The sequence below is a fragment of the Staurois parvus genome, unplaced genomic scaffold (assembly GCF_062004578.1).
Source record: "Staurois parvus isolate SC_StPar_1 unplaced genomic scaffold, SC_StPar_1.0 ptg000025l, whole genome shotgun sequence".
In the NCBI taxonomy this organism is placed as follows: Eukaryota; Metazoa; Chordata; class Amphibia; order Anura; family Ranidae; genus Staurois; species Staurois parvus.
In genome coordinates, this window is record NW_028317821.1 from 27,332,390 (window position 1) to 27,359,838 (window position 27,449).

At 40.8% G+C, this 27,449-nt stretch overlaps 1 protein-coding gene across 7 annotated transcripts in view; it reads right to left on the reverse strand.

Moving 5' to 3' along the window:
* ATP2B1 (ATPase plasma membrane Ca2+ transporting 1) overlaps positions 1–27,449 on the reverse strand; it is a 275,992-nt gene that overhangs the window by 196,722 nt on the left and 51,821 nt on the right. For 6 of the 7 annotated variants that reach the window (XM_089652527.1, XM_089652518.1, XM_089652537.1 and 3 more), the window contains exon 2: positions 13,118–13,540. In XM_089652527.1, the coding sequence (XP_089508653.1) occupies positions 13,118–13,316 (199 nt within the window). In that variant the 5' untranslated portion in view covers positions 13,317–13,540. Of the gene's footprint in view, positions 1–13,117; positions 13,541–27,449 lie in introns of those variants that run through there. The other variant, XM_089652560.1, reaches the window with a different exon arrangement.

A 27,449-nucleotide genomic window follows, 5' to 3' on the forward strand; every position in this document is an offset into this window, starting at 1 on the left:
CACTCAGACACCATCCCTTCTTTTTTTGGTGCGGTGATTGACTTTGTATCACCTTCCTAAACGTCAAGGGACTCAATTCTCCTGAGAAGAGACATACAGGTGAAACGCAAAAAATTAGAATATTGTGCAAAAGTTCATTTATTTCAGTAATGCAACTTAAAAGGTGAAACTAATATATGAGATAGACTCATTACATGCAAAGCAAGATAGTTCAAGCCGTGATTTGTCATAATTGTGATGACTATGGCTTACAGCTCATGAAAACCCCAAATCCACAATCTCAGAAAATTAGAATATTACATGCAATCAATAAAACAAGGATTGTACATAGAACAATATCGGACCTCTGAAAAGTATAAGCATGCATATGTACTCAGTACTTGGTTTGGGCCCCTTTTGCAGCAATTACTGCCTCAGTGCGGCGTGGCATGGAAGCTATCAGCCTGTGGCACTGATGAGGTGTTATGGAAGACCAGGATGCTTTAATAGCGGCCTTCAGCTCTACTGCATTATTCGGTCTCATGTCTCATCTTTCTCTTGGCAATGCCCCATAGATTCTCTATGGGGTTCAGGTCAGATGAGTTTGCTGGCCAATCAAGCACAGTAATCCCAAGGTCATTGAACCAGGTTTTGGTGCTTTTGGCAGTGTGGGCAGGTGTCACGTCCTGCTGGAAAATGAAGTCGGCATCCCCATAAGGCAAGGAAGCATGAAGTGCTCCAAAATCTCCTGGTAGACGGCTGTGTTGACCCAGGACTTAATGAAGCACAGTGGACCAACACCAGCAGATGACATGGCTCCCCAAATCAACACAAACTGTGGAAACTTCACACTGGACTTCAAGCATCTTGCAGTATGTGCCTCTCCATTCTTCCTCCATACTCTGGGTTCTTGTTTTCCAAATGAGATGCAAAAGTTGCTCTCATCAGAAAAGAGGACTTTGGACCACTGAGCAACAGACCAGGTCTGTTTTTCTTTAGCCCAGGTACGACGCTTCTAGCCCAGGAATGCAACATTTGAAGCCCATGTCCAGGATCCGTCTGTGTGTGGTGGCTCTTGATGCACTGACTCCAGCCTCAGTCCACTCCTTGTGAAAGTCCCCAACACTTTTGAATGGCCTTTTCCTGACAATCCTCTCCAGGCTGCGGTCATCCCTGCTGCTTGTGCACCTTTTTCTTCTACACTTTTCCCTTCCACATAACTTTCTATTAATGTGCTTTGTTACAGCACTTTGGGAACATCCAACTTCTTTTGCAATTACCTTTTGAGGCGTTCCCTCCTGATGGAGGGTGTCAATGATGGTTTTCTGTACAACTGTCAGGTCAGTCTTTCCCATGATTGTGATTCCTACTAAACCAGACAGACCATTTAAAGGCTCAGGAACCCTTTGCAGGTGTTATGGCTTAATTAGCTGATTAGAGTGGGACACTGAGCTTACACCGTGTTCCAAATTATTATGCAAATTATATTTTTCTCATTTACCTAAATAATTGATGTAAATAACAGTCAGCATAATTCCCATGTTATCAACTATTAAGAGTACAATTCAAATATTATTGAACAAACCTAATAACAGTATTTTTTTTAAAACAAACTTACAATGTACTGTTCCAAATTATTACGCACAGTAAGTTTCAAAACACTTTATAGGTTGTAAAGAACTGAAAATTGTCATTTGTTGTGTTTTCAGCATATTTACTGAAATCAAAAGCTATTTCAATCAAACTTTAAAAAACATTATAACTTTTTAAACATTTTAACAAGTCACATTACATTTTAACATAGGACCCCTTATTTGATAGCAGCTTCACAAGTCTTGCATCCATTGAACTTGTGAGTTTTTGGACAGTTTCTGCTTGAATTTGTTTGCAAGATGTCAGAATAGCCTCCCAGAGCTGCTGTTTGGATGTAAACTGCCTCCCACCCTCATAGATCTTTTGCTTGAGGATGCTCCAAAGGTTCTCAATAGGATTGAGGTCAGGGGAGGATGGAGGCCACACCATGACTTATTCCCCTTTTATCACCATAACAGCCATTGATGCAGAGGTATTCTTTGCAGCATGAGATGGTGCATTGTCATGCATGAAGATGATTTTATTACGGAAAGCATAGTTCTTCCTTCTGTACCAGGGAAGAAAGTGGTCAGTCAAACTCCACATACTTTGCAGAGGTCATCTTTACACCTTCGGGGGCTCTAAAGGGGCTGACCAGCTCTGTTCCCATGATTCCGGTCCAAAACATGACTCCACCACTGCCTTGCTGACGCCGCAGCCTTGTTGGAACAGGGTGGCCGTCCACCAACCATCCACTACTCTATCCATCTGGACCATCCAGGGTTGCACAGCACTCATCAGTGAACAGGACTGTTTGAAAATTAGTCTTCATGTATTTTTCTGCCCAATGCAGCAGTTTCTGCTTGTGAGCATTGGTTAGTGGTGGCCGAATAGAAGGTTTATGCACAGTTGCAAGACTCTGGAGGACTCTACACCTTGATGTCCGTGGGACGCCAGAGGCACCAGCAGCTTCAAATATCTGTTTGCTGCTATGTAATGGTATTTTAGCAGCTGCTCTCTTGATCCGATGCATGGATCTGGCAGAAATCTTCCTCAATTTGCCTTTATCTGCACGAACCCGTCTGTGCGCTGAATCAGCCACAAATCTCTTAATAGTGCGATGATCAAGCTTACGTTTTCATGAAATATTTAATGTTTTCATACCTCGTCCAAGGCATTGAACTATTTCACTCTTTTCGGCAGCAGAGATCCTTTCTTCCCCATATTGCTTGAAAATGGTGCTCTGCTTAATAATGTGGAACACCCTTCTTTAGTAGTTTTCCTTAAATTAGACTCACCGGCCAATCTAATTATCACAGGTGTCCGAGATGGTTTTCAATGATCAAAAGAGCCCTGACACAATGTCATCCATGAGTTAAGTGTGACAAAAATGAAATATTTTGTTTTTCAGTTTAAATAGAATTTGCATAATAATTTGGAACGCGGTGTAGAAAATTGCACCTTTTCACAATATTCTAATTTTCTGAGATGGTGGATTTGGGATTTTCATGAGCTGTAAGCCATAATCATCACAATTATGACAAATCACGCCTTGAACTATCTTGCTTTGCATGTAATGAGTCCATCTCATATATTCGTTTAACCTTTTAAGTTGCATTACTGAAATAAATGAACTTTTGCACGATATTCTAATTTTTCGAGTTTCACCTGTATACGCTTATCTGAGCTCAAAAAGTTACATTCTGATGTAGCATTTCTACAGACACCATCCCAAGCCTCCATACAATAATATCTGCGGACCTCGGGAATGCCCAGGCTTCGCTCACCGATCAGACAGGAATTGGAAGATCCCATCTCCCTGGAGGAGTTACAAGGCACGGTAGGCTCCTCTAAATCAGGTAAAGCCCTGGGCCCGGATGGCTTCACCGTACAATATTATAAGCTTCTACACCCCCATCTGGGACCTTACATGGTCAAGCTATTTAACTCACTGGGCGATGGGACTTCTCTACCTCCCTCCCACCAGAGACACTTTACAAGCCCAGCTTTCGGTTCTCCATAAAAGAAGGGAAGGATCCTTCCACCTGTAACAGCTTTAGACTGATCTCTCAACCATTTTTTAAACTATTCATGAAGGTCGTTGCTACCCTACTTCAACATTTACCTGCTCCAGTTCACCAAGCTCAAGTGGGGTTTATCCCGACATGAGAAGCCTGTGACAATACTATAAAAGTACTTAACCCGATTCAAGGTGCAAATCAGACCAATAGCCCTTGCATGGTCATAGGGACAGACGCGGAGAAGGCCTTTGACTGGGTAGAATGGGGGTTCATGGTTCAACATATTGGTCTGGGGAAAAATATGTGCCACTGGGTCTCCATTGTGCACACTTTACCCACTGCATCAGTTAAGGTCAATGGTGTCCTGTGAGCCCTTACCCATAGGGAATGGTACCAGACATGGATGTCCATTGCCCCCCCTTACTTTTCGACTTTACATTAGAACCATTCTTATGCATGATTTGGCAAAAGTCCTGATATACAGAAGCTAGAGTTTGGAGGAGTTCAACATAAGATACCAGCCTATGCTGATGATACGATATTGACATTGAGTAACCCAGGGATCTCTATCCCCAAGCGAATCTGAACGCTACTTTTCTAACTCGGAGGTGATTGCTGTGATGCTCCCTCATTCTCTTCTCAGTGCCCTCCAAGTAAACCAAGTTTAAATGGAATACTGTAGCTCTGAAATACTTTGGTACCCTGATCCCTCTACAACTGCCTCAAACCAACCTTTCCTCCACTATTCGAGAAGGTCTGCTCTCTTCTATCCTCCGGGCATCAAGTGCTACATTCTTGGTTTGGACGTGCATTTTACCAACATTTCTTTACGTGTTTCAGGCACTACCCATCCGTGTTCCTTTACGGCTCTTTATACAGGCGAACGCTATTCTATATAATTTTGTATGGGCACAAATGAGACCTAGGCTGCACCATCGGCTTCTGACTATACCCAAACAAAAACAATCTGGCGGTCTAAGCGTCTCAGATCTACAAATTATCAAGCTTCCTATCTCGGAAGCTTGATCAACTGGTGTCAAAGATGTCAAAATCTGGCCCAATATTGAACAGGTCCAAACTTCAATACTAATCAAATTGAGCTTCGTGGTGCCATGCTAACTCTCCACTCATGTAAAATGCACCCCCTCATCGGGACATCAAGTAAAATCTTTTGCTTAGTCTTCCTTGTCAGGGGGAAGCTCATCTCTGTACCCAATCTAGGGAAACCTGGGCTTTGTACAGGGCCTACTAAATGGCTTCTTTGGGACTCTGCAACCCAGGCTGTTATAAAGCTTCTCTTTTTCCTGGTGGAGGGCTCCTGGCCTTCTATACACACCCTTCTGAATCCAGCGGGTACATATCAATTAGATTTTTTGAAGGCTCTTAGATTCCTCTACTTTCTCTGCTCACTCCCAACTCCAAGGGGCTATCAACACCCATGAATCACGCTAGAGGAATACTGCACTGATATGGTCGCAATCCCCCACGCCCTCTCCAAACTGAATGCATTACTAGTATCACCTTCGGAAAACTTCTGTCCGTCATGCCTTATGAAATGGGAGGCGGACCTGGGCAGAAGATTCACAGACTCCCAAAAAATATGATCTGATTTACTTTAAAATTCTCCCTTTGCACAATAATCCAAGAACAATTTCAAAACTCTGACCTGTTGGTACAGAACCCCTGCAAATTTACATAGATTCCCTCCAACTATTTCGAATAAATGCTGGCTTTGTCAAGAAGAGGTGGGAACGCTCTTACAAGCGTTTTGGTCATGCCCCAGACTGGTACACTACTGCAGTGAGGCCCATCGCATTGCACAAAAATTTACGTATTATTCAGTCCCTGATGATCCAGCCTCAGGAATGTTGAACACCTATTGTCCGACACCCGGGACATGCAGTTCCAGGCAAGAATTCTTTCATACATATATATATATATACACACATATACACACACATACATACATACATATACATTTAACCCTGCTGTGGGCAAACAGCAGGGTTTTGAGCCAACGATCGGCTCTTGTAAAAGCGATCCAAGTGGCTCCAGGGAGGGACTTATCCCACTGCGTTCTGCAGGCTGTCTGGACATCTGTGGCGGAGGCACGCTCCAGTCCAGTCCCACCCCCTGCTGCCCATTAGCGGAGAGCGGCAGCCAGTCACAGCCAGGTGTTCGTGTCACCAGCTCTCCATAGGAACGCAATGGGGGGGGGGGGTTCAAGACTGGACCCGCAGGATGCGGGACACTTTATTTTTCGAAATATATTTAGATTTTCTCCAAATCGGGGTAAATTAAGGAGGAATCATGAGCTAAGGCTTGAGAGTAACAAGCTGGTAATAAAGTATCCCTATCCATCCATCCGTCCATCCAGGAGTGAGAGCTTGGAAGGAAGATAAGGGTGGATCACCATCTGTGATGTGGGAGATCAAATTACCCTATGGAAATTTGGACTTAATTACTTTGCGTGTAAGGAAGGTTTTTTTGCATTTTTTATCGGTATATAGCAATATATCATTGGCATCTTTTTCTTTTATGTTTTTCGCTATATGAGGAAATATCTGGGAAGGAGAGTCAGTGTGAGATCGCATAAAGAGTTATATCATCTCTGAGGACACCACAGCCCACCTGCAGGCTTGTCTTTTTTGCCTCTTAAAGCCATACCAGCTTGCGAATTCACAGCATTTGGTGAGTGTGGATCTATAAAATGCTTTTCCCGTAAGATGTGAATAAGCTGGAAAATTTATAAAGTTTGAGTAAATAATTTTTTTTCACAATTTTTGGGACATTGGACTTTCACATATAATTTGTCACAGTTTTGATTATTTGTAGTATTTGTGCTGTATTATTTTTATTATATTTTTCATTTTATTTTAATTTTTTGTTTCTTTTTACATTTTTATGTTATAATTCAGTTATTATCTGCAGCCTTGTACTGTCGGAGTTTCATTCACTGGAAGGGGAGACACAGAGCCTGTCCAATCCAGGACACCCAAACAACCAGCCAGTGCTTCGGCTGGCTGATCATAGAGGCGGAAAAAAATCAGCACCACTCTGTCAGTCTCTATGATATACATCACTTTCCCAGATGGAAACGGCGCCAGTTTTAAAAACGGAAAGCATTTGATCACATTGATCTTGGTGTGATCAAATACTTTTCAAAGCAGATGAAGGACCTATCACTGTCGATTGCTGTCACAAGGAATGTTTACATTTCTTACGACAGCAATAAAAGCAATTAAAAATTAAAGTGACAATCAAAATAAATAAATAAAAAAAAAGTTAAAGCACCCCTGCCCCTCATGTTCGCACGCAAAAATAAATGATGCATGCAAACAGCGATTGTCACACGCATGTGAGGTTATCACCATGCATGTCAGATCATGGGCAGTAATTCTAGCACCTGACCTCCTGTGTAAATCTAAAGTGGTAAACTGTAAAAGCTTTTAAAGAGTTACTTATGAATAGTAACATTTACGCCAGTTGTCATTGCATGGGGTGTGCATTTTAAAGCATGACATGTTTGGTATCTATTACTTGGCATAACATCTATCATATTTTACCAAAAAATTGGCTTATGTATTGTGATTTTTGCATTAAACTTCCAAAAAGTGCATTTAACAAAAATTGTGTTTGAGAAACCTGCTGTGTGAATGCCGTGTGACAAATATAAAATAAAAAAAATGTTTTAAGTTGAGAGTTCTAAGAAATTATCTAGCAGCAAATTAAAAAAACATTAAAAGTTTAGTTTTTAAAAGCCCTAGACATTCCTAAAAGCACTTCTGCCTAAAAAAACCATCAACCCTTTGTATTTTCCATTCTGCTATTTTTTTTATCAGGACAAATAGATTGTAATGAAGGATGAGTAGATTGGGACCTCAATTAAGTCCCCTGGACAAGTAGTTTTTTTTTTTTTAAACAATTTCCACACCACTGAGCCTTCTTTTACATATCACCAATATACCGTCCAAAATATACAAATGGTCCGTCCTACGCCATCTTTTAAATGCGGCCAAGTCCTGCATCTCTTTGAGATGAAGACACGCAGCCCCCTTCTGTGGGCTCTAGCTACATAAAGCGGAGAAATTGAACCAAATGGAAGATTTGGTGTCATCACAAGAAAACAAACATGAGATATACTCAAAAGGAAAGGGGGAGGGTGGAGTAGCCTCCCAAGTTTTTATTGTTCCCCACTTTCTCGGTTTCTCTTTTCTACTGCTCTTTCTTGACCATTTCCATTTGGTTTTATCTAAGACAAAGAAAATGTGCATCCCACTCCATTGACTTTACAATAGGACCCCATATCTCTCCTCTGCAATGTATCGCATTGGATCAAAAAAAAAAAAAAAAAAATGATGAGCATAAAGATGAGTGGAGGCCATCTTTGCTTCACTAATCTCTATGCCCAGCACCGGGATCGTTCGATGGTTTCTCAGGTAAGGCTAAGAACTACCAAGTGGCAGCGGCGACGAGGGGTGGGGTTTGTTCAGCACCTGTATCAGTGCTCTTTTTTTCATGTCGGCTGAAAGGTGTTTTCGGCACATCACTACCTATTACCGCAATGACAATCAGCCAGTGATTTCTAAGGGGGCTCCACAAATATTTTTACTCCAGACCATGGTTCATCTAGTATCTATAAGCACCTTAAGACAGAAAGGGGAAAATGTAGTAACAAGCATAAACAATATACAGAGACTGCATCTAAAGCTCACTTTTTAGTGACTACTCAGTTTCCATGGAAATAGTCTGGCATTTTCATGTTGTCCATGTTGCGCTTGCTTACAGTTAAATGGAACATTCCTAGCTTTTTTTTCTTCTTCGTTAAAATGTGTGGTACTATAACGGAGTTCTTAAAGTGTTACTAAACCCACAACAGTAAAATCAGTCTGTATATGCAGTAAAGCATGCTTGTTATACTCACTACAGAACCTAAGGAGTAAATCCTCCGCATTGGGTAAAAAAGGCTGTTTGATCCTGTCTTCGTGATCCTCCCCTTCTACTGTCCCCAATCTGTTGACTCCTAGAGCTTTGTACTACCTACACATGCTCAGTTTAGAGTATATGGATAGTTTTTTTTTCTTCTTTGGGAGGGTGCATGTGATTGGCCCACTCTAGCAAAACACACCAAACGGAGCATGGGCAGACTTGTGACTGCTGCTCTGTACTATGGCAGGTAGATTGGGGACAGCAAAAGGGGAGAATCAGAGAAGACCTGATCATACATCCTTTTTACACAAATGCGGAGGATTAGCCCCTTAAGCACCACAGTAAGTATAACAAGCATACTGTATATACTGATTGATTTTAATGTTGTGGGTTTAGTAACACTTTAAAAGTAGCAGACACTTTTTTGTAAGCTAAACTTCAATAACGAAACAAAATAGGGATTAAAAAAAAAAAAAAAAAAAAAAAAAAAAAAAAAAGAAGAACACCACACGGGTGTAAATGGATGATCATATGTTTACATCAGTTTTTCCACAGATGCACAGATTGTTTTTTTTCATCCATCAACAAATGGATGAAAAAAAAAAAACGAAAAAAAAAAGACAAAACTGAACACCCGTGTGAAAGGGGCCATAGTTCTGTATTCTATGGGAGGACGCAAAGGTCCTGCCCACCTTCCAAAAAGTCAGACCACACAGGAGAGTGCAAGCTGCCACACAGGAATACAGGAAGCATATTGCCTTATTCATCACCCCCTCGGCCAGTGGTCTCCAAACTGCAGTCCAGGGGCCAAAAGTGGTCTTTTGCTCCTTTATCTGGCCATTGGGGTACTATTCCTTCATCTGACACCAATAACAGGGTACCATTTCTTCCCCACTGCCACCATCAATGCGGCACTATTCCTCCCACAAACACCATCGAGGAGACACTATTCCTTCCACTGACACCATCAATAGGGCACTATTTATCGCACTTATACCATAAAATAAGGTATTGTTTACTCCCACTGACACCGGTACACTTTCTACTCCCACAGGCCACAGTCTGGCTAGCCGAAGGACAGTAAACTGGCCCTTTGTTTAGAATGCTTGGAGACCTCAGCCCTAGGCAAAACAAGAAGTTAATCTTTGCAGTGGGGGAAAAAATAGCAGTTGATCCCTGTAGTGGAGAGGGGGCCCGCAGCAAAGGTTATTCCCCTGATGTCAGCATTTATTAAGTAATATCAGGCAGGGAAAGGAACAAAAAAAAAAAAAAAAAAAAAAAGTGTACAAAATTGAACATATTAACCAATAGCTGCCCAGCCAATAGCAGTTTGGCGGCCGGCAAAATGCTGTAGATTTCTGGGTGGACGCCATATGGCGTCCTCCCGGGCATGCACAGTTTTTGCGCTTGCAAAATTCCATCCATTGTATACTAGTATCTAGCTGTGAATGGTCACAGCGATCACATGCACATGTCATGTGATTAGCTGTGGCCAAATCACAGCTAAGCACAAAAAAAAAAAAAAAAGTACTGATCACTTCCCTAAAGTAGTAGAATGTTATGGTAGCATTGTACTACTTTGGACAGTGAAATATGAAAAAAAAAATCTTAAAGAAAAAAAGTACTAAAAAATATTTTCATTTTTTTAAAAAAAAATTTCACACTGTCACCAGTCAGTGTCCCTGATCATCGCCATGCCAGTTATATGACGACGCTGTACTGCACTGGTGACAGTATGTAAAAAAAAAGTGAAAATAATTTGTTTAATTTTTTGATTTTCCGAAAAATGACAAAATAATACAACTTCAAAAAACTCACCATGCCTCTTATGAAGTACGTTGGACTATCTACTTTGCCAAAAGGGGTCATTTGGGGGATATCTGTACTATTCTGACATTCTTGGACCTCAAGAAATTAGATTGGCCATCAGTACTTCAGGATTGATCAATAATCAGATCTATACCATAGTTTGTGAACTCTATAACTTTCCTACAAACTAAAAAATACATCCTAATTTGGGTTATTTTCACCAAAGACATGTAGCAGAATACATCTTGGCCTAAATTTATGAAGAATTATTTATTTGCAAACGTTTAACAGAAACAAAGAAAAACATGTTTTCAAAATTTTTGGACTTTTGTTAATTTAGCAAAAAATAAAAACCCCGGCGGTGATTAAATACCACCAAAAGAAGGCTCTAGTTGTGTGAAGAAAATGATAAAATTTTAGTTTGGGTACAATGTTGTATGACCGCTGAAACATAAAAAATGGCCTGGGCTGGAAGAGGGTAAAAGTGCCCAGTATGGAAATGGTTAATTTATACATGCATTAATATAAATATCACAGCCTAGCACACTGCAACTTCTTCTTAGTTGCTTTCAACACTAAGACTGCTAACCAATTTTTTTTTTCCTTTCATACAGCACTGATACCACTGTCAACAGAACAAAGATCAACAACTTTTTACTCTATAGCAGCGCACAAAATGGTGAACGCTTTTGCAAGCTGTGCACTGTACATCTATGCAAAGTATTGACTGTATATTTACATCATAGCTTGATAAATCCTAGGAATAGGGTAGTTAAAGCTTTTTTGGGAGGTGGAAAAAAAAAAAAAAAAAAAAAAAAAAAAAACATCTCCTAGCATAAATATTTGGGTTTATGAAAGCACATTTCCTGGCTACTAGGTTAGACAGCACGGCTGAGGGAGCTGCACCCAGGTTTTTACCCTCATGCATAAAATACATTAAGGTAAAAAAAAAAAAACCTTCTGATTTCAGAACCACTGTAACCTGCGCACAGAGAATACGCAAATGTTTACCAAACAACCCTGTTCCGAGAGCGCACGCTCTGTATGCTCCCGACAGTTACTGATTCCTAACAAAGCTCACGATAGCTATTTGAGATTGGCAGCTCTCTCATCATGTGACTGCTGTGACAGCCAATCACGGTGATCGTCACATGATCATAAATCCCACCCGGCATCAGAAACCTCTGAAAAGGGCCAGGATGCGCCAGCGTTAAGGAGTTAAGCTAAGCTGGGATATAAACTATAAAATGTTAAAACATTATGCAATTTTCTCTATAGAAACAGTTTTGCCAAAATGTTATGTTAAAAACTGTATGAACATGTTGACAATGACCAAATACATCGCCATTTAGTATAGCACATTATAACCCCCACAACCACCAAACTGTCATATGTCATCTAGCCAAAACTCTCAATAGAGAGGTTTTGACTATCTAGGACTCCATTAAAGGGGAATAAAAAAAATGCAGATTTAAAAAAGAATCTAGTGTATACAATTGCAACACAAGTCACTGTAATGGAATATTAAAAAATGACCTTTCCTTTGCAATCTGCAGACCTATAATTTTCTGTAAACTGCAATGCAATATGGCTACCTGGAGGTCATATTCCCAGAAGTCTGCATTAAAGATACAAATTAAATTTTAGGCATGCCCTAAAAAATAAAAAAATTATAATTTTGGGTTATAAACTAATTTGGGGTTTTTTTTTACTAAAAAGATAGCTGAATACATTTTGTCCAAGATTTATGAAGATTATTTGCAAAATGTTATAAGAAACACTTTAAAATTTTTGGACTTTTCATTTATATAGCAAAAAAAATAAACCCAGTGGTGAATAAATACCACCAAAATAAAGTTTTTACTGTCTCAAAAAAATGCTAAAGAAATTCACATGGGTACAGTGTTGCATGACCGCGCAATTGTCAAAGTGTGACAGCGCTGAAAGCTGAAAATTGGCCTGGACAGGAAGGGGGTAAAAGTGTCTGGATATGAAGTGGTTAAAAGATATTCATCATATTCTCACTTTCTGTCCTGCTGATTCTACCAGACAGGGCAACAGCACTACCACCAGAAAGAAATTTAGCAGAGTTGAAAAGGCTAGAAATCTTGTCCGGTTTTTATTTTTTGTCCAAGTCCCTGTTGCAGTCAGCCATCTGGGTTAAAATACATAAAAAAAAAAAAAAAATGACCAACCACACATTCAAAAAAGGATGGAGGGAAGCTTTTCCGCTGCACTATTTTATTCGGACAATGGGGACTCCCCCACCGTCTGAATACACTGATCAATGCTGCAGCACTCAACAAAAAGAAAATTGTCCAACAAGCCCGTTCAAGAGCAGTTGGTCCCTTAGATCGACTCCTCTCAAACAGGAATGACCATAGATGGATCAAAATGCAGCTTTACAGTCTGTTAAAATCACCACCAGCAGAACAGGATGGGGGGAAAATCTAACAAAGCCACGATAGACATAAAAACCTGACAGGGTTCCAATACTTACCGATTCTGAATCAAAACTTGAGAAAAGTTTTGGCTTGACATACATGGCAATTGCATTAAAACATACATCTACTTTGCACTGCAGCAAGCATGCATTATCACAATGAACTGATGCATATACTCTGCATGGAGTTGTGGATATAGTGCAGGACCTATTTTTGATTTCTCATGCATTAAAGAGCCCATTCAAAAATAAGTTTGTTTAAACACATGAAACCATGTGCACTCAAGTAACTTGAATAAAAAACACTGACTATATATGTTCAAAACCGAATAGGCTATACAATAAATGACAGAAGTTTCCTTACCTTCATGCGGTGAGGTTTTCAATCTACTACATATGCCGTATACATCTCCATAGCATTCTTGAATTTTCTGTAATGCATCTGTGGACCTTAATTCCATAAGGGCCCGAAGCCCTTGAAGAGTGATCCCAAATTCTCCACCATGGTTTGCTTCATTTATAGAGTTTTTTACACCACTGTATGCAACTGAATTGTTTGCCATTTCTGCCACAATCCCTTTGGGCAGGCAAATAGGCAGAGGTGGTCAGGAAATCCAGCTGGAAAGGAGTCTTCACAGCTAAACAAAACAAAGCCTCTTGTTGAAAACACTATATGAAGTGCATTTTAGGGGATATTCAAAAAGCTTGAAGGGTAATTCCACAGATATGTCTTGAATACTGTTCCATGGTAAACAATGGCATTTTCTGAAATTGTATCCAGAATACTCTAGGAAGAAAAAAAAGAATAATTTCACAGGTGTGAAAAATGACTACTACAATCAGATTGTAAAGTGTATGGTCAGTCTTAGCGTTACCATTTTTGATCACTATTATTCATAAGTTATATCCATAATACCTTAAAGGGCAACTCCTTTCATGGAAGAAAAAAATGCACCTCTCGCCCCCTATCTATAATCGTACACAATTGCAACAAGTTATATTAGAACTGAATATTATTAAAAATTACCTCTTTCAATCTGCAGCACTGAAATTTTCTGTAAAATGCAATATGGCTACCTGGAGGTTTTCCCCAGAAGTCTGCACAAAGACCTGGTGAACACCAATGCGTTTAGTGTTTTTTTTTGTTTTTTTGGCAGAAACGCACCACAGTCCATTTAACATGGTTTTCTTTGGGACACGTTCACATCTATGATTTTTGAGGCACTACGTTTTTGGAAAGGGTCAGGGGCTTTTTTTTTTTTTTTATAAAAAAGCGCAAAACATTGTGTTTTCGGTTCAATAGACTTCAATGGAGACACTGCAGAAACCGCATGTAGCACATTTTAGGCACAATTTACGTTTCTAATCTGCTCAGCAACAAGCTGGCCCAAAAAAACTCCGTAAAACGCATCGAAACCACGTGAAAAAAAACCTACGCAAAATGCAATTTAAAAAACACTGCAAAAAAACAGACATAACGCATGCTGCATTGGTGTGAACCAGGCCTAAAAGGTAAAAAAGTCAGATGATTTCAGGCATTCCCTGCAAAGAAATTGTCATGAGATACTCCCAAGAGGAAATCACGTCTAAGCCCCCGTTCATACTGCATGCAAACCAGAAATCGTGCGATTTCCCTTGAAGTCGCACTGTTTCAAAGTCACGTCAATGAAATTTCAGGATCAACTTGCAGACATCTGTGCAATATCATGCACAGATGTCTATGCAAGTCGCAGTCAAAACTGGCAGCAAGTAGTGCAGGAACTACTTTCCAAATCAGTGTGACGCCAACAAAGTTGGAGTTGCACCGATTAGAATGGTTCCACTGCCGATCATTGGACGCGATTGGTCATGCGACTGGTCAAATCGCTTGCAAGTCACATCAGTGAACCAGGGCTAAAGGGATGCAGATCCTGCCACTTTCTTTATTAAAGCCCTGCAGGTGCAGCAGTGATTGAGTAAAAAAAAATTACCCTTATTCTCCTTCACAATGAACATAGAGAAACAAAAAAACAGCTCTTTCTGCAGAACAACAAATACAGGAATCTGCAACAAAGTATGCTAAAATCCTTACAATGTATCGCCCAGAGGGGAATGGTTTTTTTTTTTCTTTTTTTTCTCAACAGAAGTGGAACTACTCCAACTCCTTAGCACCGGAGCTACGCAAATATGCGGCCTCTCAGTGGCTGAGCCTTGAGGCCAAAAGGCCACATATTTGCGTACCCGATGTAGATCAGGTAGGCATAAAGAGGGTCTGGGGGAGGGAGCTGCACCCAGGTTTCTTTTTACCTTCATGCATAAAAAGTAAAAAACATTCTGCCTTTAGAACCACTTTAATTCCTTGGCACTAGCACTACGCAAATATGCAGCCTCTCGGCAGCTGTGCCTTGACGCTGAGAGGCTGCATATTTGCGTACCCGATGTAGCTCAGGTAGGTATAAAAAATGGAGAAGGGGGTTCCGGGGGAGGGAGCTGCACTCAGGTTTTTTACATTCATGCATAAAATATAGTAAGGTTAAAAAAAATAAAAAAATAACAAAAAAAAAACACCTTCTGCCTTTAGAACCACTAACTCCTTCACACCGAGAATACACAAATATGCAGCCTCTGAGCGGGTGGGCCCTGACACAGATGCCGGAAAAGAAAAAAAAAAAAATGTTAACATTCAAAATTTGATTTAAAAACTACCGGTGTAGAGAATGATCTCAAACTAATCTACAGTCACAGTCATAACACTACAATATGTAGAATGAAGATTACTTTCATAAATTTGGTTACTTAATTTATTGACATCCTATAACAGCTGATACAGAATAACCAATGTCAGATACCCAATAATTGTTCAGACACCTGTTCATTATGAAACTTGATATGGGAACTATTATCAGGTATGTTTTTCCAATAAAAAATTGTTCAAAATGACACACTGGTGGGTTACATTAAATTTTTTTTTAAGCAATTAAAACTTTCTACAACAGAAATGTGAGCATAATCAAAGAAAATGAATGTACATTGATCCCAAGATTGCAAGCTTCCAATGCCAATGTTCTGCAAGCATGTACCTAATTTAAGTGGAACTATTTTGGGCAGAGGATGACAAACACCAAATGTCTTTAGCTTAGCTTGTAACCCTGCTATGAAGAAACAGAAAGACAAGAGATTCTTATGCAATAGCTTTCTGTTTAACCCTGTATCATATTCTGTCCAAGAAAAAAAAGAACACTCGCCATTCATTCTTTCAAAAAACACTAAATAAGGAGGACACTGTTAACACAAGTTGTAAATAAGCACATTTTCAGTAAGTATTGGTTATTGTTTTTGCCAAGAGATCAGGCTTGAATAAAAGGCTTTGATGGATGTTTAAAAAGCCAACGGTTAAGTAATTTTAAACCACTGCCTGAGATTAAGCTTCTGCTGCTGCTATTCTCTGCTAAGCATTTGACCTTCAACTGCACATTATCAGCAGCAAGCTCCAGCATAAGAAATGGCTCCCTAAATGATTATCTAAGGAAAGCTTCTTGGTTAATCTAATTAGTTCATCTGAGGCCTTTCAAACCCATGTAGTATGGGGTTACAGAACACAGCAAAAATTAGAGCATCCCCTTAACTGTATATGAAACATGACAAAATACTTAAGAAATCACAAAAGAATTCAGGAATAAGGTAATTTGTCAAGAAAAAGCCGCAAACCTCCAGGTATCATCTCTAGCCACTGAAACCACTCAAGCACAGAAGCATCCAGGCGTAGAGCCATGCAAAATGTATTGCCAAAAAAAGTTAAAGCTAAATTCCATTTAAAAAAAAAAAAAAAAAAAAAAAAAAAACACCCACCACACACCTTCAAGGTGCATTCACACCTGCAAATGCACCAGACACAGATTACATGCAAGAACCCCAGTGGGGGTTCCCGCTGAAAAAAGCCCCATTGAAAGCAATGGGAGGCTTCTGGCTCCTGCAGCTATTCACAGCCAATCACATGCAATCATCCATGCAGTGATCACATGCAAGTCATTGACCCTGGACACTCATTGCCAGGAACCCCCCACTATGGCTATTACATGTTCTTTTTGCATAGGGAATGATGGACGCACGCGCACGCACGCACACGCACACCTACCTCCAAATCATTGGATTCAGGTGTTCCAATCTCCTCCATGGCCACAGTATATAAAATCAAGCACCTAAACATGCAGACTGATTCTACAAACATCTGTGAAAGAATGGGTCGCTCTCAGCTGCTCAATGAATTCAAGCGTGGTACCATGATAGGTTGCCACCTGTGAAATTTCCTTGCTACTAAATATTCCACGGTCAACTATTAGTGGAATTATAATAAAGTGGAAGCAACTGGGAACTGCCACGGAAAATGACAGCAGGATCAGCGCACAGTGTATAGATTTCTTCTCCCCCCCAGTACTTATATACACACACACTGCTCACAAAAATTAAAAGGAACACTTTGAAAACACATCAGATTTCAACGGGGAAAAATATCATGATGGATATCTATACTGATATGGACTGGGTAATGTGTTAGGAATGCAAGGAGGCCCCATCGTTTGACTGAATTCAAAGAAAAAAAATAGTGAAAAAATGGTGCAGCAAGCTAGTCCATTTTGCTGAAATTTAATTGCAGCAACTCAAAATGGTACTCAGAATGGTACTCCGTAGATTATATGGCCCCCACGTGCTTGTATGCATGCCTGCAATGTCGGGGCATGCTCCTAATAAGACGGATGGTGTCCTGGAGTATTTCCTCCCAGATCTGGACCAGGGCATCGCTGAGCTCCTGGAAAGTCTGAGGTTCAACCTGGCGGCGTCGGATGGACAGAAACATCTATTGGATTTAGGTCAGGTGAGCGTGGTGGACATTCAATGGTATCAATTCCTTCATCCTCCAGGAACTGCCTGCATACACTCGCCACATAAGGCCGGGCATTGTCATGCACCAGGAGGATTACAGGACACACTGCACCAGCGTAGGGTATAACCATGGGTCCAAGGATTTCATCCCGAAACTTAATGGCAGACAGGGTGCCATTGTCTAGCCTGTAGAGGTCTGTGCGTCCCTCCATGGATATGCCTCCCCAGACCATCACTGACCCACCACCAAAACGGTTATGCTGAATGATGTTACAAGCAGCATAACATTCTCCACGGCTTCTCCAGACCAGTCTTTCACGTCTGTCAGATGTGCTCAGGGTGAACCTGCTCTCATCTGTGAAAAGCAGTGTGGACCTGCCAATTCTGGTGTTCAATGGCAAATTCCACTTGAGCTCTCTGGTGCCCTGCAGTGAGCACAGAGCCCACTGGAGGACGTCAGGTCACACTTGAAGTTGTTTTTTTGATGGTTTGGTCAGAGACATTCACACCAGTAGCCTGCTGGAGCTCATTTTTTAGGGCTCTGGCAGTGCTCATCCTGTTCCTCTTTGAAAAAAAGGAGCAGATACTGGTCCTGCTGATGGGTTGAGGACCTTCTACGGCCCTGGCCAGCTCTCCTAGAGAGACTGCCTGTCTCCTGGAATCTCCTCCATGCCTCTGAGACTGTGCTAGGTGACACATCAAACCTTCTGGCACTGGCATGTATTGATGTGCCATCCTAGAGGAGTTAGACTGCCTGTGCAACCTCTGTCGAATCCAATTATTGCCTCATGCTACCAGTAGTGACACTGACCCTAGCCAACTAGTTAAAACAGTCAGAAAAGATGTGTAGGGAACAATGTCAGTGGCTTCAACCTGTACAACCATTCCTGTTTTGGGAGTCATCTCATTGCCCATCTAGTGCACTCATTAATTTAATAAATGCCAAAAGCAGTTGAATCTGATTAACAACCCCCTCTGCTACTTAACAGACCAGATCAATATCCCAGGAGTTTAACCACTTCCCGTCTGGCCCATGTATATAAACGGCCGGACGGGAGCAGTGCAGGGGCGGGTGGCCGTGTATAAAACTGCCTCCCCGCTCCCTGCTTGTGCACGCTCCCTGGGAGCACGCAGCATCACAATACGGTGCCTGCTGTGTCCTCCGGACACAGTGGAACACCGATCGTTGTACGGGACCTCTGTGTGAGTTCCCGATCATGTGATCACTGATTGGCCAATCAGTGATCACATGAATAGTAGTAAGCAAGATGTCACTTCTGACATTGCTTACTACTTGTGAAATCTGTGAATGATCACAGAGGTCACATGGTACGAGGCCATTTACAAGAGCCTTGTACCATGTGACAAGCTGTGACCACAGCTCACACAGTATTTCTCAATGGCTGCAAAAATGCAGCCTGAGAGGAGAAATTGTTTTTACAGCCTTTATGAGTGTAAAAGCAATCAGTATAAAAAAAAAAAAAAAAAAAGCCACACATTTTCACCCCCCACAAGTAGTACAGTGTGTGTCACTATGGTGACACTGTACTGCTGGGTGACCGTAGATTAAAAAAAATATAAAAAATCAATCATGTAAAAAAAAATTAGAAAAATTATACATTTTTTGGTTATAAACTACTTTGGGTTATTTTTTTAACTAAAGATAACTGAACACAATTTTGGCCAAGATTTATGAAGAAAGATTATTTATTTGCAAAATTTTATAATAGACTTTTTTTTCAAAATTTTTGGACTTACATTTTTATAGCAAAAAAATAAAAATCCCAGTGGTGAATAAATACCACCAAAATAAAGTTTTATCGGTCTCAAAAAAAGCTAAAATTTTCATATGGGTACAGTGTTGCATGACCGCGCAATTGTCATTCAAAGTGTGAAAGCACTGAAAGCTGAAAATTGGCCTAGACAGGAAGGGGATAAAAGTGTCGGGACTTGAAGTGGTTAAATGGACGTGATGCTATACTGTGATTAAAAAGTGCTCCTTTAATTTTTTTGAGCAGTGTATAAAACACCATAAAATAAAAACAAGTGTAAATATTGCAATCACAATACATAAATGTGTAAATGCTAAAACAAAACCTAGAAATATGCTAATAAACTACATAAATAAAAAAAGGAGAAATACAGTACACTGAAATATCTAAACAGTATAATCAAATTTCTGTGCAATATGTGAATAAAATATCCAAAACGCTGTAATGGTGCACTCCAGGTGAAAAGCCACCACAGTCCCCTTGAAAGTAAACGCTCGCCTTAAGATTTGACCCTTATTGCAAAGGTCAAAATGCAGTTTTTTTTTTTATACCAGGATCAAGCCAGAAGCTTAACCACTTGCTGACCGCAGATAGCCAAATGTCGGCTTCACTGCGGCTGGCCAGTTCTGGGAGGGCGTCATATGATGTCCTCCCAAAACGCACCCTCCCACGCGCCCCCGGTGATCTCCATGATCGCGATAAAAGGCCAATTGCAGCGGCCTTTTACCACGTGATCAGCCGTGTCCAATGACACAGCAGGTCACCGATAAATGCAGTTGTCGGTTATCAGCTGCACTTTCCTCATGCTGTCACAGCATGAGGAAAGTACTGCCGATAACCAGCAATTGTCAGAGGAGGGATCGGCACCGATCAGGACACTGATGATCAGTGCCAGCTCATCAGTGCCGCCTATCAGTAGCAGCTCATCAGTGCCGCCTATCAGTAGCAGCTCATCAGTGCCGCCTATCAGTAGCAGCTCATCAGTGCCGCCTATCAGTAGCAGCTCATCAGTGCCGCCTATCAGTAGCAGCTCATCAGTGCCGCCTATCAGTAGCAGCTCATCAGTGCCGCCTATCAGTAGCAGCTCATCAGTGCCGCCTATCAGTAGCAGCTCATCAGTGCCGCCTATCAGTAGCAGCTCATCAATGCATATCAGTGAAGGAGAAAAATTACCTGTTTGCAAAATTCTATAAGGGAAAAAAAAAAAAAAAACCCAATGGAGAGTACATACCACCAAAAGAAAGCTCTATTTGTGTGAAAAAAAAATTATAAAAATTTCATAGGGGTGCAGTGTTGCATGACCGCAACCGTCAAAGACAGCACGGAAAGCTGAAAATTGGCCTGGGCACAAAGGGGGTATAAGTGGCTGGTAGGCAAGTGGTTAATAGACACAGAAAGGGCAGCCCTCAAGTCCAGTACATATTATAGTTCACTGTTTATTTCACCTTTTGATGGTACAAAACTACCATGTGATCTGGGTGTGGTGCATTTCCAAGAGAAGTGCATGCACCACTTTTGGTGCGATGCAGTGCGCTGCGCATTCCTGTGAAATTCAAAGACAATTCATAGTGTGAACATAGGCTAAGTGGTTTGAGTGCAGCACTGATTCACACACATGCTTAGGTGATTTTGGTGTCATTATGCAAGCAGCTTAGTTTTTGGGCTTTTGCACAAAATTTACATTTATTTTTTGCTTGCATTCCAAGAAATCATTCCTGTATACATACTGTCCCTAATCACCAGACGCACTTGGTGCTCCATCCAGACATCAGCCTCTCAAAATTTTACAAGTTACTTACAGAGCTGAAAAGGTGTGCCTGTGCCTTCAGCCTGCACCTAAAACACCAGAGCCTCAAGAATCAGATTAAACATAGAGTGTCCATGGGGCCATAGAAAGGAAATCTTCCAATGACAACTATCCCAGGAAACTAATAAAAAAAAAAAAAAAAGAAATGCACATCTTTTGGCATCTCAAAGCTCAAAACGCTCAACAAGCAAAAACCCATTGTATTAAATAGCCCTTGTTCACATCTGATTGTCCTGTCGCCTGTAGCTAAACGCAAAGTACATTAGTACTTTTCAGGCAGAATTGAGTGTTTTGGGCCCCAAAGACCTCAATAGGAATGCCTAAAAATACTTGATTTGAGCAATTGTTTTTCTCCAGGCTTTTTTTTTTCTATATTAGCCTCCCTGGAGGTATTCCCGAGTGTAGCTCGGGGTAAAGATTAAGTACCACAAGTGGTAACCCCGAGCTACACTCGGGCTTACCATGCGGCACTGCTCCGGGATCCCTCGATCTCTTACCTTGTCCTGCGGTCCCGCGATGTCCCTCCTGCAGTGTCCCCGGCAATGTAATCCAGCGGATGCCGGCATCTGTCATCTGGGTTCTGTCCCCTGTGAGCGTCGGGACATACAGGGGGACGGAACGGCGGGAAATTTAAAAATGACAAAAAGTGACATTCACTAAAATCACATAGTAAAACATTACTGTATCAAAGCATTTCACATACATTTTGTCCCGAGTGCTTTGTCTGGCGCCCTGCCTGCATTTTTACTGTTCTTTCTACTTGGAAACTGAGAAACGTCCATGGCGTCCAAAAAGCGTCCCTTTAGGTCCAAAGCAGTTTTAGACCAGCTAGAGAACAGTGATAGTAAATCAGAACCACTTGCAGAATTGAGTGATAATGATTCGTGGGGAAATTCATCAGACACTGAAAACGATTTTGCGACTTTGCTCAGTGATGTGCGAACTTGGCGCTATATTTCACATTTCAGTGTTTTTGGTTTGATTATATTATTGAATTAAATTTATTATATTATTGTTTATGATTATTTATTAAATAATTTATGATTTCGCGTTTCAAATTTTAACATATCCGGAATGTTTACTAGACTCTTGTTCGGACAGATTTCAGTGAGTTATTCCTAAAAATTACAGGTCTACAATATAAAACGCCACATTTCCATGCAAAATAATGGTACCGCTTTCAGCACCAAAAATCTGAAATAATCATACCGCCAGGGAGGTTAACCGATCTCCTCCACCTAGTGACTTCTATTGGATAAAAAAGCCTGAAGCTAGAATACACATGTAAAACTCTTCTAAAAACGACTGCATACACTTATAAATATACTATAAAACGCCTGCTCAGGTGTGAATGCAGCCTTAATGGACCAGTAAGGCTACGTTCACACTAGCTTTGTCAGCAGGCCTCTAAAAAGCATTAAAAACTCTTCCCAAACGCTTGTCTAACAACTATGAAAATTCTGCACATGGCAGCACACAGTGCAGCGTTAGCATTGCGTCACGGCAAAACTGGCGCCTCATGTCGAGTCAGGAGTTGAAGCCACCCATTCAAGTCTATGGTGCCACTCCTCAAACACCTGGCATGCATTTGCGGTGCGGTTTTGATGCGGTTGCAAGGAGTTTGCAGAGCGCTAATACCATTTAACTTCATTATAGGTGTCTGTTGTGCAGTTTTAACGCTTGGCAAACCGAGCATAGGGCATTTGAGGAACCTTAAAAAGGCTTCCCAAATGCCTGTCAAACACTATAGGGGCATTTGGGAAGAGTTAGAAATAAAGTCAAGTGTGAACGAGCCCTTAGAGTGAAAGTTTGGTTGACAAATTCGTTTCTTTAACCTTTACATGATTCCTATTAATGTTCTCCACCATTATAATGTTTGTCTAAAGTCTGCTCAGTAAATTTTTTCTTTTCCTTCTCTCAGTAAATATGGTTAGAACAACATCTAGTTTGGAAACCTTTCCACAGTGCAATATCTGCTGAACACAAAGCTGCAATTTGCAAATATTGTGAGAAGAAATATTCTTCTGCAAATGCTACAAGGATGACAAAAAAATCCTGGCATGCCAGAGGTGCCCTAAAGACATTAAAAAATACTTTATGGAATTAAATGAGGACCATAATGAAATGTAAGTAGCTTTTCCCTCTAGAGTTCTCATTTCAGAAGCAGTCTTTCTGCTGCTTCCATATCATTACAGTGTTTCTTCACCAGCAGCATCTTCAAATAAGGAAATGTTGCAAACCATGGCCTCACAAAAATACACAATCCCTTCATTTATAGATAAAACATCTGAAAATCAGGAGAACATTGAACAAGCTATTGCAAGAATACAGTGCCTTGAAAAAGTATTCATACCCCTTTTTCCACATTTTGACATGTTACAACCAAAAACATAAATGTATTTTATTGGGATTTTATGTGATAGGCCAACACAAAGCTTTCAAAAGGTTTTACAAATAAAGATCTGAAAAGTGTGGCGTGCATTTGTAGTCAGCCCCCCTGAGTCAAGACTTTGTAGAACCACCTTTCACTGCAATTACAGCTGCAAGTATTTTTGGGGAAGTCTCTACCAGCTTTGCACACCTAGAGTGAAATTTTTACCCATTCTTTGCAAAATAGCTCAAGCTCTGTCAGATTGGATGGAGAGCGTCTCCACAGCAATTTTCAAGTCTTGTCTGAAATTTTCAATTGGCTTGTAGGGCTCCACCCACCCGCATTACTCATTCACAGTGTTTTGTGAATGATAAACTACAAGTCCCAACAGCCTTAGCAGCTGTCTGCTTTTAGTTCTGAATTAACTACCACGGCACTGTGGAGCACCGTGGTAGTTCGAGTCTGTCAGTATATCTGCTTGCTCGTATATCCCATACGGGCAAGCAGATACACTGACAGGTCTGCAGGAGACCTGCATGGCGCCAGCGATCTGATTGCTGGTGCAATGGTTTACAGGCACCTGCAAATAAATGCCTATTTTTTTAATTGTAATTGTATCTAGGTCCCCATTTAGAGAAAAAAAAAAAGTGGGGGTTGGGAGGCTGTAAAATGACTGATTATTGCGAGAGCCAGTCAGTGATCAGGTGATCGGGATTTTGTTTTTCTTATAGCTTAGATGTGTGAATTGTTAGATATTAGTTACATGTGTGGTGTTTGGAAGATTCCAGCTTCCGTAGGACTTCATTATGAGCTCACAGGAAGTGAAGGCTACATGATATGATGTAGCAGGATATAGTGGGAGGGAATGAGGATTTGGAACTCAAAACAAAGGAGACAGTTGTTCTGGAGACTTGGAAGAAGAAAAAGTAAGTTTGAGGACTCTGACAACTTAACACAAAGGAAGTTCTGACAGAAGAAGACATTTTCGTCCAATCTCCAGCAACTGCTGATAGAGTAAGCCTGGGTTTTCATTGCCTACGGAGACTGAGAAGCTGCTCTAACCTGAGCCAAGTAACTTTTCAGCATATTTCTATTGTATACAGACCATAGTTCATGTTTATGCAGTAGGAGGTTTGTAGCATTTTGCTTGTTGTATGTATATCAACCAGTCTTGCATTGTATTCCTAAAATAGTAATAGTTTCTATGTATAGCTTTTTCATTTGGTAAAGAACATTAATACACTGCAGAGAATTTTCTAAGCTTCCTTGCTTTATTGCAACATGCATTATACTTAGCCGGATCTCGATCCAGTGCTGTGCCCCAGCTCTCTCCCCCCTCCTCACAGGACTCAGATGCAGCAGTGGGAGCCATTGGCTCCTGTTGCTATCAATCACAGTCTGCACAGAGCAGGTCAGTATGACAACATGTCAGAATTATTTTTCTTTTTTACATAAAAGTATATAAATCACTTTAAGTGCTCTGTGCAGGGAAGATCAGCATCTGAACCCTGATAAACTGGACATAATTGAAGGCATTATAGTTACATTTAAAGTACAAGTTTGCAGGTATTGTGCATTATATTAACCACTTGCCTCCTGAGGATTTACCCCTCCTTCATGACTAGGCCATTTTTTGCGCTACTGCACTGCGTTACTTTAAGTGACAATTGTGCAGTCATGCAACACTGCACTCAAATGAAATGTCCTTTTTTTTCCCCCCCCACGAATTGAGCTCTTTTGGGGGTATTTGATCACTTGTGCGGTTTTAATTTTTTTTGCGCTATACCAAAAAAAAAAAAAAAAATTGGAGAACAATATTTTTGACTTTTTGCGATTAAACATGTCCAGTAAAAAAAAAGGTTTTAAAAAAATCTAAATTTAGTTATAAAATTTAGGCCAGGGACTTAGGACTGCAGCGGGCATTCTGACACTGGGGGGAACTGACTTGGTGTCACTGACATCCCCAGTGACACCAATACAGTGATCAGCGCTATTAAAAAAAAAAAAAAAAAAAAAAAAAAGCACTGACTGTACTAATAGCACCGAGCAGGAAGGAGTTAACATGAGGGGCGATCAAAGGGTTGACTGTGTGCTAGGAGTGTTTTACTGGGGGGCAGTGTGTTGGTGCTTCACTGTAAGCACACTGCCATCCAGAACGATGTACCCGAGCCAACAGGGAGGACGACTGTTAGTAAACAAAGCAACCCTCCTCCCTATTGGAGATCCTTGGTAATCACCGGCCGTAACATGGTAATTGACAGCAGCGGCCGCGAGTGGCGGCGCAGGTAGGGCACACGCAGCACGCGCCCCCTACCCAGAAATGCGACATCACGTACAGTATCTTAAGAGTACACCCCTCACATTTTTGTAAATAGATTATCTTTTCATGTTACAAACACTGAAGAAATTACACAATGTAAAGTAGTGAGTGTACAGCTTGTATAACAGTGTAAATTTGCTGTCCCCTCAAAATAACTCAACACACAGCCATTAATGTCTAAACCGCTGGCAACAAAAGTGAGTACACCCCTAAGTGAAAATGTCCAAATTGGGCCCAAATAGCCATTTTCCCTCCCTGGTGTCATGTGACTAGATAGTGTTACAAGGTATCAGGTGTGAATGGGGAGCAGGTGTGTTAAATTTGGCGTTATCACTCTCACTCTCTTATACTGGTCACTGGAAGTTCAACATGGCACCTTATGGCAAAGAACTCTGAGGATCTGAAAAAAAGAATTGTTGCTCTACATAAAGATGGCTTAGGCTTTAAGAAGATTGCCAAGACCCTGAAACTGAGCTGCAGCACGGTGGCCAAGACCATACAGCGGTTTAACAGGACAGATTCCACTCAGAACAGGCCTCACCATGGTTGACCAAAGAAGTTGAGTGCACATGCTCAGCATCATATCCAGAGGTTGTCTTTGGGAAATAGACGTAGTGCTGCCAGCATTTCTGCAGAGGTTGAAAAAAAGGGGGGGGCAGCCTGTCAGTGCTCAGACCATACGCTGCACACTGCATCAAATTGGTTTGCATGGCTGTCGTCCCAGAAGTTTGCTGAAGACAAGCAAACTAAGAACATGGATTACTGGAACCATGCCGTGGTCTGATGAGACCAAGATACACTTATTTGGTTCAAATGGTGTCAAGCATGTGTGTCTTGTCTACAGTATATCTGCTATAGGGCGGCAGGGATGTGGTTAAAAAGGATGATATCCATGCAAAACATTTTCAGCATTTAGTAAAAATCAATTTAAAAAATAAAATTCAAAATTTTTTTTTTTTTTATAAATTAATTTTATTTTTATTGCTTTTGAAGTAAAATAAATAAATAAATAAAAGTCTATCTAAAAGATAGTTTTCTATTTAAAAAACATTAAAAATTTAGTTTAGTTTATTCAGTATGAAATGGAGCTTAGTTATCTAGCACGAGACTGTATATTCTGCAATATTTACATTTTTGGTAAACTCAATGAATCAAAGCTCTGCAAGCGGAGATGACATGCACTGCATTGATGGATTCACACAATTTCACAGTAAGCATGATAAAAAACATGAAATAAAAGAATTTGAGTAGTTCTCCAGTGTGATTAACCTAAAATCGGTTCTGATATCGCCTGACAGCTCATTATTCTAAAAAGGAAACCTTCATTTGGTTTGCAAATATTAAAAATTCTAACTACAAGCAAGAATGAGTGTGAGTCCTTACATTTAAAGAGCACCTGTCATTTTACATCCATCATGGAAGTGCTAGTTAGCGGGCCTTCATTCACCTGCTGCCGCCATGTCCCTCACCTTGTTGTGTCACTGCCACATCACCAGCCGTCCCATTAAAGTGAATGGGACTGTCTGAGTCAACAGCAGGTCAGAGGAGCCGCTGTGGGACAGAGAT